The 12,596-nt window shown below is 45.5% G+C and overlaps 1 protein-coding gene across 2 annotated transcripts in view; it reads right to left on the bottom strand.

The window, feature by feature from the left end:
• The window catches only part of ACYP2 (acylphosphatase 2), a 52,187-nt gene extending 49,739 nt beyond the window's left edge, over window positions 1-2,448 (bottom strand). Inside the window, exon 1 of one of the 2 annotated variants that reach the window (XM_033145085.1) lies at window positions 2,236-2,448. In XM_033145085.1, the coding sequence (XP_033000976.1) occupies window positions 2,236-2,287 (52 nt within the window). In that variant the 5' untranslated portion in view covers window positions 2,288-2,448. The remainder of the gene's footprint in view (window positions 1-2,235) is intronic. The other variant, XM_033145084.1, reaches the window with a different exon arrangement.
• Window positions 2,449-12,596: the final 10,148 nt, after the last annotated feature.

Here is a 12,596-nt window from a genome sequence, read left to right as displayed (position 1 = left end):
TGCAGGGGGGATTTTTATCTATTTCTATAGGTTTTGATGCAGTTGTTTTATATTATTTATAAAATAAATGTTTGTTTTTACAAGAATCTTATAGAATTGATTTTTGTCAGCATATGTGTGGTTTTATTTGTGATTGTGATTGTGTGTGTGTGTGTGTGTGTATCAGCTGCTCTGAAAGTCTCATTGAGCCAGGCTATATAAAATAAACATAATGGAATAGTTATATGCAACAAGAGCTGAACTGAGACTGGAAAATGTCATTTTTAAAGCTTTTCTTTTGACTAGCCTGTTTTCTGTAGCTGGGGAAAAAGGATGAAGCCAGTACCATGCAGGAAACGTAACAGCCACAATTATTTTTGTCCACTACCTGGTGCTGTTGCATTCACTTTTTCCATTCTCCTCCCTGATTATCCTGCTTCCTACTGCCAATTAGCAGGAGGGAACAGAAAGCCCATTACTTTAAATGGCATATGCTTTACTTCCCAGTGAAATCAATGGGATTAAATATCTCTTGATGTATCTTGCCCAGTGTATGAAACTGGTTACCATTCCTTGTATCTTACACCATGATAACTTTGGTTGAGCACCTGTGGATGAAAGCTGCAAATTTAAGGATACTTGCAATGCAGGAAACTCTGTTGAATATAACAGGATGAATTGTGTCACAGTAAACTTGTTTAGGATTGGGTTTCCAACTCATATATACAGTATGAGCTGAATTATGTAAGCAAATAAATTTAACAGTGAGGTTGCAACATCTTATAATATAAAGTTATTTGTTTCCCTGATGATAGGTCAATTAAGTTCATGAAAGGGTTACAGGGGGATCCCTATACAACATATAATTTATATATGGTGGATCCAAAGTCATTGTACATACATTCTTAACTTCTATGTTATGGATTCTCTTCACATCTAGCCACACGGTCTCTATAATGGCCACCTTTTAGCTATGGATCCTATATACAGAAGATAAAATTTTCCATGTCTTCCCACTGTATAATCTCCACCACTCTGCTGAAGCAAAGTACCGTAGGTTCAGATCTGTTCTGTCCCTGGATGGGAGACTGAGAACTACATGCCTTGGGTGGTCCCAATGATGGAAGAAAGGCAGAATTTAAATGTAAGAAACATAAAATTAAATAAATTTTCAGTAGTGGCCCCACAATGGTGAAATGCCCTTATCATCATGCGCCACCCTTAGAATGCAATCCTATACACACTTACTGGGAGTGTCCGATTGAACTCAATGAGACTTACTTCAGAATGGACATCTACAGGATTGTGTAATCCTAAACCCACTAATGGGGAAGCAAACCCATTTAAACTCAATAGGATTTGCTTGTGAGTAAACATGTCTTTAACCTACAGGCACAACTGCTCCTGTTCACACCTCATCTTTAATCTCTCCCCCCCCCCTTGCTCCATTTTGTCACTCTGCTTCTCCCTGTGTATCTGAAGAAGTGTGCATGCACACGACAGCTCATACCAAGAACAAACTTAGTTGGTCTCTAAGGTGCTACTGGAAGGATTTTTTTTATTTTTTATTTTGTTTTGACTATGGCAGACCAACACGGCTACCTACCTGTAACTGCTTCTCCCTTATTCATTACCAATGTTTATTATTTGTTTAGTTAACCAGGCAGTGTGCAACGTTATTCACTGACGAAATACGCGCTGAAGGGTTCTTTGAGGCAAGAGGTTCTTGCATTTCCTCTCCTTAATAACAGCAATAACAACCCTATTAAGCCATTAAAAAAAAAGTTGCAGTCTTACACTGGCTCCTCCTGAAACCAGCAAGCGAAGCACGAGAAAGAAAGAATGTGTGCGTGCGTGTGTGGGGGGATTTCTTACAATCGAAGCAACGAAATCAATTGGCGTTAACATACCCAAAGCAACCACCTTGCACGTTTTCGCTTTCCCTGCACGTTGCGCATGCGCAGCAGAGTCCCTGCGTAGGTTGGGAAGCTCCACTTCTCGCTAGCGGAGGAACTCTCCGAACGTTGCCCGTAACCGCACATGCGCCTCAGGCGACGGTACTTGCCGCCCGGCTCGCGCATGCGAATTCCCTCCCTTTCTCGCGCCCGCTCTCGGTAAGCTTCCACAGCCTGAGGGAACCTCGCGCATGCGCCCTCTCTCCCTTTCCCCTCTCTTCCCCTGGTAATTCGAATACACTCCCCCTCCCCCTCTATTATTATTATTAATAATAATAATAATAGCCCGGCCGCTGCTCACCCTGCACCCGGCCGAACACTTCGTAATCCACCGACTTGAGGACCCGAGACATGATGAGGGAAGCGAACAAACCGCCAGACCCGGCACTGGAGACCACCTGCCCGCCCCCCCGCCGCGTAGCGTCACGGGTGGGGAAAGGGCAGCGAGAGCACCGAGGAGAAGACGCGAGAGCGGCTCCAGCAGCCTCAGCTGGCGGAGGTCGCGACGGAAAGTCGGGAGGCTCAAGCTTCGCGAGATAGCGACCGCCCGCCTAGTCCGGGAGCGCAGTCGCCACCGGCATCCTTTTATCTCTCCGAGGAGAAAGGAAGTTGGGAGAGCCTTTACTTCTCCCTAAACTCTCTGCTGGAGGGATAGGATGTGGCCGAGGGAGGGGGAAGGGATGCAGGCTGGGCCCCTTACGATAGGGATACCGCGTTAACTCCCGCTCCGCATTCTGCTAAAAAAGAACCCGGTCGCTTGGTTTAGCGTTGGCGGCACGTGCCCTTTGGAACTCCCTGCCTCTTGATGTAGAGCAGTGCCCTTTCCGGCCACTGCTTTGAAAGCCTTTTCTGTACCGAGTATATAAGATCATTTCCCAGGCATGGGCGGAGACAGGGGTTTTTATTGATAAAAATAAATAAAAATCCTTAACTGAGGTTCTGCCCCCCCCCCCACCGCGCAAAAAAAAACATAAAGCCTGCCCCGCCAACAAAAATCCTGGCCACACCCATGTTCCCAGGGCAGCTTTGACTGACACCACTTCTCTTAATTTTCAGTGCCAGGTTATTATTTTTAATAATAATAATAGTGGAACTACGGAACTCACTGCCACAGGAGGCAGTGATGGCCACCAACTTGGATGGCATTAAAAGAGGGGTGGGGAAAATCGTGGAGAAGGCTATACAGAATAATCCGCTATGGAACCTGGGGAAACAGCTCAGTCACTGTTAGCATGAGCTACCTTATCCTTGGGGCTTTGGATACTGGGTAAGGAAGTGGTAAGGAAGTAATGGATGAATAATCCGATTAACCAGAATGGCAACCAACTAATTTGGCAGCTGTTGCTTTTTTAAATAAGAATTTTTAAAAAGTATACACAATATGGGAGACTTGCCCTTCTCTCTCATATGCTGGAGAAAATGCTTTGATACATAATTCCCAGCATTTCAAAAAGGATGTGTTTTCCTTAATTCTGAAAATATCACACACACACAAAAATGTATGCAGATTTAATTGGCTAATTTAAGAAAGGCATATGATTAGTTGACATTATTTAATCAGGTACTATCCGAAGATAAAATTAGGGAATGTTTCTAGCAGAAATCAGAGCTGAGATGAGAGGAAGCGGAGGACATCAGATAAATTTAGAAGCAATACCAAAGAAATAACCTTAACTAACACCCAAAGAGTATTCTAGGCATCCTGGAGACTCAAAGGTCGTATTTTGCATACTGTACTAAATTACCAACCAACAAAGGTCAGTTTTCTTCCTGAAGCACATGCAGGGTAAACTCACAGTTTGTTTTTGTGAGTACAAAATAATATTATGCAGGGAGCTCCAGATATGGCTGGTGTAGGATGGTTGGAAAATGCTTTGTTGGTTGATGCCCCCTGCCAGGAATGCATTGCAAGTCAAGCCATGAAGAAATTTTAGAGGCGCAATTGACAGTTTTTAAGGAACAGCAACCATCCCCTTCAGCTCAACAGGTACATGAGACCCATTTTTTCGAAGGTGATTCTGATTTTGAGTTTGGCACAGAGGAAGAATTAAAGGCAGGCGTAGGCAAACTCGGCCCTCCAGCTGTTTTGGGACTACAACTCCCATCACCCCTGGCTAACAGGACCAGTCTTCAGGGATGATGGGAGTTGTAGTCCCAAAACATCTGAAGGGCCAAGTTTGCCTATGCCTGAATTAAAGAGGTATGAAGCAGAACAGTCTCAAGAGCAGTGGATGGCTACAGTATGTACACTGCCAGAGCAATAGGCTAAGGCAGGCATGGACAAACGTGGCCCTCCAGATGTTTTGGGAGTACAATTCCCATCATCCCTGACCACTGGTCCTTTTAGCTAGAGATGATGGGAGTTGTAGTCCCAAAACATCTGGAGGGCCAAGTTTTGCCATGCCTGGGCTAAGGGGAGGGGTTGCAACAGGCAAAACACCCCAGCAACCTCCTCCTGTCAGCCCCAGCCAGTATTGCCAATGGTCAGGGATGATGGGAGTTGCAGCCCAACGGAATCTGAAGGGGCACAGGTTCCTCACCCCTCTCCTATGGGCTATGCCTGGGTTCTGCCACTGGAAGACAAAACTACCCAATGTAGGCAGCAAGAACTGTGTACAGTCGTACCTTGGATCACGAACAACTCGCGACTCGAACGTTTTGGCTCCCGAACGCCACAAACCCATAAGTGAGTGTTACAGTTTGCGAACGTTTTTTGGAACCCGAACGTCTGAGGCAGCTTCTGATTGGCCGCAGGAAGCTCCTGCAGCCAATCGGAAGCCGCGCTTTGGTTGTCGGAACGTTTTCAGAAGTCGAACGGACTTCTGGAACAGATTCCGTTCGACAACAAAGGTACGACTGTACATAGATATTCAATTAGCATAATAATAATTCACCATTTGAGCCTAACCGAATTTCATAGAATCATGGAATTGAAGTTGGAAAGGGCCATGGAAATAATCTAGTCCAACCCCCTGCAATGCAGGAAACTCAAGTACAGCATCCAAGACAGATGGCCATCCAAACTCTGCTTTAAAAAACCTCCAATGAAGGAGAGAAAGTTCTTCCTGATATTTAGATGGAATGGGCAGTGGCAGAGGAACCCTCTCCGGCACCCGGGGCAGCACAGGCCGTACAGACTGCACATACGTGGCAGCCCATACGGTCGCCCCTATGGACAGTGCGCGAGAGCGGCAGCCCATAATGACGCCCGTATGGCCGGTGCGCGAGAGCGGCAGCCTGTATGCACGCTGCGCCCATACGGACTGCACGCCCCCTCGGCTGCTCCACAGCTGGGGGGAGGCAGGGGCCATCTTGTCACCCCTCCCAGAGTGGCACCCAGGGTGGACCGCCCCCTCCGCCCGCCCCCCCTCCTACGCCCCTGGGAATGGGCTGCTCCTGGGTTTTTCTATCACTGGAAGATGGTAAGCAGAGTTTCCATTGTCAGAAACAAAGACAGAGTTTGTCCATCACCATCCTATTTGTCCGAGGTGACTCTCGGGAGAAAGGCACACCTGGGTTCTGTCACGGTATCCAAATCAGATAAAGTTATCATTGTCTCGGGGTTTGTACAGGTTCAAATATCTAGCACATTTCTGAGTTTATGGGAAGCGACTCTAAAAGGTGTAAAGATTTGATGGCTCTGTTCCTGCAGCTTGACGTGCCATGTGGAATCAGGCAACTGTGTGGGGTCACAGTCAACAGGAGCCTTTGAGAAGAGATGTTGACTTTTGATGCTATGAGAAGGGGCTTTTTGTTAAAATGGTCAACTTTTTTTTTTAAAGCATCTTTTAAAACCCTAACTTAAAAAATCATGAATTCCACACTCCAATCTGGATCATAAATCCAGAAAGGAACTAAAACTTTTGTAAAGTTTGCAATTCTGCTGCAGATTGGATTCCTAGAGACTCAAATTTTGGGGTTATTTAAAGCCATCTGAATTGGTACTTGGTAGAACCGTTGTTTCCTAGGAAATGGGGGGATTAATTGTTGCCCTTTTCACACTGTGGTGGCAAACGAGGTGGGAGTCATGGGACTCATGAAAGAACTAAAGCGACAGGGAAGTGTGTGGGTTGCCCCAGTCGTGGCTTTCAGTAGTGGTGGGTTGCCAGCAACTACATCCTGCAAAAGATTGACGCTGTTTAATGCGTTTTCATTAACGACATGCGCCCTGTGTTTCTTCCTAGAAGCAACAAAAGAAACTCTCATTAGCAGCTCAAGATTGTGAGGCATTAGGACTCTTCCCAGCAGGCATTTCAACCAAATCTTGCTGAGTGGATTCTGTGATTGACAGAAAACTTCAGACCACAACTTGGTTTCACGCAATGCATTCACTTCCACAGGACAGCAGCTCCAAATTGAAATATTGTGTTGAAATATTGTGTGTCTGACACCAATGGAACAAATGATATTTTATTCAGGTGTTACTGGCTTTTAAGTGAACCTTTATTTTACTTTAGCTCCAACTGCAAACCCTCACAGTGCAGCTTACAATAGAAATGTTAAATGCAACACAATCAAAGGACATTGCTTCCAGGTCTTTAGATCATATGGTCACTGTTTGCAGGCTTTTCAGAATGTTCTTTGTTTTGTTTTTTTAAGTTTTGTAACCATGAGGACTAGAATCACATTTCTGTGCATTGACTGTCCTGTAGCTGAATTAGTCCCCATTCAGCCACAGTGTTGTTGTTGGGAGCCAGTGTGGTGTAGTGGTTAAGAGCGGGTAGACTCTAATCTGGTGAACCGGGTTTGCGTCTCCGCTCCTCCACATGCAGCTGCTGGGTGACCTTGGGCTAGTCACACTTCTCTGAAGTCTCTCAGCCCCACTCACCTCACAGAGTGTTTGTTGTGGGGGAGGAAGGGAAAGGAGAATGTTAGCCGCTTTGAGACTCCTTTGGGTAGTAATAAAGCGGGATATCAAATCCAAACTACTCCTCCTCCTCCTCCTCTTCTTCTTCTGCTACTACTACATACTTTCATTCCATTGCCTAGAATTGTAGAGTTGGAAGGAACCATTGAGAGTCATCATCTAGTCCAGGCATGTCCAAGAGACTGCGATCTACTCCCAATATAAAAAAAAAACTGGCAGTGATCTACCCATTGTCATTGGAGGGAGGAGGAGCGTGCGTGGGGTGGGTGGATTGCCCAGAGTTGTTGAGCTTTTTGGGGGAGGATTGCAGAGCTTTTTAGCCTTTTCCCGTAGCTTTTTGTACACAATAAGGATCCCGCGATCTACCAGAATCAGCCGGGGATCTACCGGTTGGATCACAATCTACTGGTTGGAAATCCCTGATTCTACTCCAACCCCCTGCAATGCAGGAATCTTTTGCCCAACGTGGGGCTCAAACCCATGACCCTGAGATTAAGAGTCTCATGCTCTGCTGACTAAGGTACCCAAGATGCAGCAAACTAATGAGTAGGTGGAGGTTTCCAGACTAGCAGACTCGCCAGATTTCTGCAGGCTAATTGCTGGCATCGGTCCACCAGAATGGAGTGGTGCTTATTCTCACAGCACTCTGGAAAGAGGTTCTTTTGGTTTGGATGCACAAAGGCATCAGCCCATAGTGGACCACCTATGTCAGGCACCCCCAAACTCGGCCCACCAGCTGTTTTGGGACTACAACTCCCATCATCCCTAGCTAACAGGACCAGTGGTCAGGGATGATGGGTATTGTAGTCCAAAAACAGCTGGAGGGCTGAGTTTGGGGGTGCCTGATCTATGTAGTGTACAGGGATGGTTGCAGAATCAGCTCAAGCTGTGCAATCTGTCTTCCCATTGTACTTGTAGAGATATCGAGAGGGAGGGGGAAATGCGTCTCAAAGGAACAGTTTGGTTCACTGCTAAAGGAAGATGGCACACAGGCACATTGTCACTGTTGGTGCTATCTGGATGGATGGCTATTGAAAGATATGGGGTTGACATTTGCTTATCAAGGAGAGAATAATGGATAAATGATTCTGGCCCATGGTGTATTTGAATTTACTCATGCCTACCTTCCTAGGTTGATTTTGTGATATGTTAAAATTAGTTTTGGGGGCTAGAGGCAGTAGCACTCAGGAGGCTTGCCAAAATAGCATTTTAGAGGAAGCCTTCCAATTGAAAGTATGACATGATAACCGTAGGCGGAAAGTAGTATCAAGTAATTTACACTCTGGTCCTTGGGCACAGTTGAGTGTTAATTCCTTGTGAGTCCTGGAATTGTAGCATGCAAAGAAGGTGTTTGTTTCCTAATTGCTGTAATAGGAATTATTAATGGAAAGAAGGTGTTTGCCTAGAATGCAGCTCAGAATCATCACATCTTATAGGCTGGTTGAAAAACTTCCTAAATGGAAGGTGGCATTGATGGCTCTGGTGTGAGTTGAGCTAAAGCAGCAAGCTGTCGAGTGCAGAAATGTGTGAACAGTTTTGCCCTGCCGACAACCAGCAGCGCTGGAAATTCTCTTCAATGGGAGCGTTGTGTTTCCTTCACGGTTCTCCCACTTGGATCGCTCCGTTTGTTCTCCAGCTTGAATGCCAGGAAATGCCAGGTGGCTGTGCTATTTCGAATACTATCAATCAGTATTCCTCCCACTTAACAAGAAGGAAGAAGTTAGGGTTGCAAGCTCTGCAGATGGGATTTTCAGCTCAGGATGTGAAGCTCTCCGTTATACGAGTCCGGAGGAACCAACTGCGCCTTTTTCGTGCCAACGGCAACCAAGATGTGGTGAAAACTTGACAGATGGATTTTGTACTGATTCATAGCCTGTGAAATATTTATTATTGAAGGTATTGCCATTTCCCTAGTGGCTTAGTAGAAGCTTGTTGGGAGAAGAGAGGGGAGTTTAAACCATTTCCTTTTTTAAACAAAAAATGTGCCCCCAGCAGTAATAGGTTTCTGAAACATTCAGCTTCATCAATTCAAAAACCTCTCTTAAACTATTCAGAGCTCTGCATTATTGTTAACAGCAGAGCTTGATGCATTTCTGAAAATACCGGTACTTGCTTTCTGTTTATACCGTCTGAAAATAGCAATCGTGCTTGTGAATTTAAAGCATAAAATAGTAGTTCTGTGCAATAGAAAAGTATACATCTCTGGCATACAGCTGCATGATACCCAGGGTCAAAGAGAATATGGAAATGGAGTGGCCATAGAAACATGTGTAAGTTAGGTTTATCTAGCCAATGAGGCTCACACTTTCGGATCTTGAGCTCTGGCTGTCATTTTAATGATGAAAAGCTCCAGAAGGCTCTCTCTAGCCTCGATTATTGGGCAACAAAATGGCAAATGAGATTCCAGTGTAGGTAACTGCAAAGTGATGCATACTGGGAATCACATAAAAACTGATGGGGTCTGAAATGGCTATAAAATGGCAGATAAGAGGTATTGAGAACAGTGGATAACTCATAGCACTGTGCTTCAATAGTGGATGTGGCAAAATCCATGCTAGGAATTATTATTGAAAATTAATGGGAAATAGAAGAATGCCAATTTTTAAAAATAAATATGTGGTCTTTGTGTGCCTTCTCCATGAGAGGTCTGGAGGGTGGCAGCATGAGAACGGGCCTTTTCCACAGTGTCTCCCCATTTGTAGCATGCACTCCCCAGGAAGGCTCGCCTGGCGCCTTCATGATAAATCTTTATTCTTCTTCTTTGGCGATCACTCGTAGCCGAGTAAGATTGTCTTCCAAGAACAAGTCCATAAGTGACTGTGGAGGAAAGTGAAATACTGGTGGACAACAAAAGAGGTTTAAAGACAAATCTTTAAAAAAAGATTTCTCAAGACAAATCTTTTAAAAAAAATGCAGTATATATCTTTAGGCACCAGGCAAAAATGTTCCTCTTCAACCAAGCCTTTGGCTGATTTACATCCATTGCCCTTTTAAATGTGTTGTGGGACGGGGTGTTATGGGTTTGTTTTCGTTCTTACTTTTATTATGTATTTTGTCTTTTTTATATTGTACTTTTATGTTGTGAACTGCCCTGAGATCTATGGATGATGGGCAGTATACAAATTTTAATAATAATAACAATTTGTTTAATCCTCTTTTAAAACCATACAAGCTGGCCATCCTTGCCTCTTGCGGGGGCAAATTCCAGAGTTTAACTATGCACTGTGTGACGTTATTTTCTTTTGCCTGTCCTTAATCTTCCTCATTTGCCTACGTTTTCAAACACGTTGACTTCAATCCTAAACCAACCTTCAGTACAAACCCACCCTCTGAAAAACAAAAAACCTGCAGCCATCTGATTCTGAATATGCCCTGCTTTATTCTTCCAAACAGGTTAAGTATTGCAGCCTTAGCCTTATATTGACAGCAGCTTTTGACCTAAATTTCTGTAGTATGTCCTTGTCTAAACTTGCAACTGAACACTGCTGAGCTGCACCTGTTGCTGTCATCCATTTTAAGCTACATCACCCCCCAGAGCAGAGTACTGCTGATTTTTCAGAGTACTGCTGATTTTTCACTTTGCACTAATAATGTAATATACTGGTGATTCTTTTTTTTTTTTTAGGGTGGGATAAGTCCTGTTTCCCCACCACCATATAACCACTTTTGTTAGTAAAAACAAGGTGATTGTTATAGTACTTAGTGCAGCTTATTTTTTATGAACCTTAGATCACTGATTTTCAACATTTTTAGACCAGGGGCCCACCTTCAGCTTGAAAATGCATAATGGGAGCTATTGCCTTAAAAAAGAAAATCAATATATCTGGCAAGAGTCATGCTGGTGAGCCACACAGTTGTAGGATCTGAACCATCGGCTGAAGACCAGTGAATGAATGAATGAAATTTTATTTGCGTCAGCCATTGGCCATAGCAACAAAAGAAGAATGCGATATACACAAATAAAAAGTTGATTATATAAAATAGAGTTTAGGGTCCTGAATCGGCAGTCAAATAGTGGACCTTATTCTGATTGCCCCAGCTAAAAACCGTGCAACCTTTGCTGTCACCTACTCATCTTGATCTGCCAAGAGAAAGGTAGGTAGCCTAGGGTTACGACGTCCCCGGATTTGCAAATCTGTTCCCGGACAAATTCTGTCCCCGGAACGTCCCCAGATTTGCAAATCTGTCCCCGGGAAACATGGCAGCAGCCTCAGCAGCCTGGAGCCAGCCTGGCAGCACAGTTGGCTCTGGCTGGCTTCAGGAGCTGCTCGCTGCCGTGACGCCCGCCATTTTTTCTCGCTGGAAGTCTCCATATGGTGTGTCTTGTGCACAACACATCATATGGGGACTTCCAGAGAGGGAAAATGGTGGGTGCCAGGGCAGCGGGCAGTGAGCAGCTCCTGAAGCCAGCCAGAGCCAACTGCACTACCAGGCTGGCTCCGGGCTGCCGCTGCCACCACCACTGCCAAAGGGGAACCGGGAACGTCCGGCAGTACAGATCTCCTGCCCCCTTCCCCCTTTGTTTTGACTGGGGGAGGCTCGGGAGTCGCGGGCAGGCAGTCGTTGCCCCGTTTCCCTCTGCATTTATGTTTCATAGGGTGTGAAAGAAGGGCTTTGCACCTTTATACACCTTTATACAATATGCATGTGCGCTTGGGCCCGGGGTCTTTTGCCTCACCATCCCCACTACTGACACCCTGTTGCTACTCAGCTTTTTTTAAAAAAAAGGGTGTCCCCAAATTCATTGAAAAAAATCTGATAACTGTAAGGTAGCAGTGTTGGTCTGCCGTAGTCGAAACAAACAAACAAAAATCCTTCCAGTAGCACCTTAGAGACCAACTAAGTTTGTTATTCAGAAGCGTGCATGCACATGATGGAGGGCACAAGGAGAAGGGGACGACAGAGGATGAGATGGTTGGACAGTGTTCTCGAAGCGACTGGCATGAGTTTGGCCAAACTGCGAGAGGCAGTGAAGGATAGGCGTGCCTAGCGTGCTCTGGTCCATGGGGTCACGAAGAGTCGGACACGACTGAACGACTGAACAACAACAACAATGCACACGAAAGCTCATAGCAATATCAAACTTAAAGGTAAAGGTACCCCTGACCATTAGGTCCAGTCATGTCCGATTCTGGGGTTGCGGCGCTCATCCCGCGTTACTGGCCAAGGGAGCCGGCGTACAGCTTCCGGGTCATGTGGCCAGCATGACAAAGCTGCTTCTGGCGAACCAGAGCAGCACACGGAAACGCCGTTGACCTTCCCGCCGGAGCGGTACCTATTTATCTACTTGCACTTTGACATGCTTTCGAACTGCTAGGTGGGCAGGAGCAGGGACCGAGCAACGGGAGCTCACCCCATCACAGGGATTCAAACCGCCGACCTGATCAGCAAGCCCTAGGCTCTATGGTTTAACCCACAGCGCCACCCACATCCTAATAACAAACTTAGTTGGTCTCTAAGGTGCTACTGGAAGGAATTATTTATTTTGTTTTGCCACGAGAAAGGAAGGGAAAGCTGAAGACCAGTGTTTTAGAGCAGGGGTAGAGAGTTTTTTTCCCTTCCAAACTGAGGGCCACATTCCCATCTGGGCAATCTTTAAAGGGCTGTATGACGGGGTGGATGGGTCCAGAGGCAAAAGTGTGTGGAGCTACAGGTGCAATTTACAGCAGGCTAGTTTCTACATTCAGACACTCCCCTCTATCCAGACAAGCAATGTGTCGCATTAGAGTTCAGAAATGCATTCCAACTAGGCAAAAACACTCAAGGTGGGTGCAAAGCTACTCGGAAGCAGCATT

Source organism: Lacerta agilis, chromosome 3, assembly GCF_009819535.1.
Source record: "Lacerta agilis isolate rLacAgi1 chromosome 3, rLacAgi1.pri, whole genome shotgun sequence".
Classification (NCBI taxonomy): domain Eukaryota; kingdom Metazoa; phylum Chordata; class Lepidosauria; order Squamata; family Lacertidae; genus Lacerta; species Lacerta agilis.
Note: the sequence above shows the minus strand (reverse complement) of the source record. Positions and strands in the feature narration are given on the sequence as shown.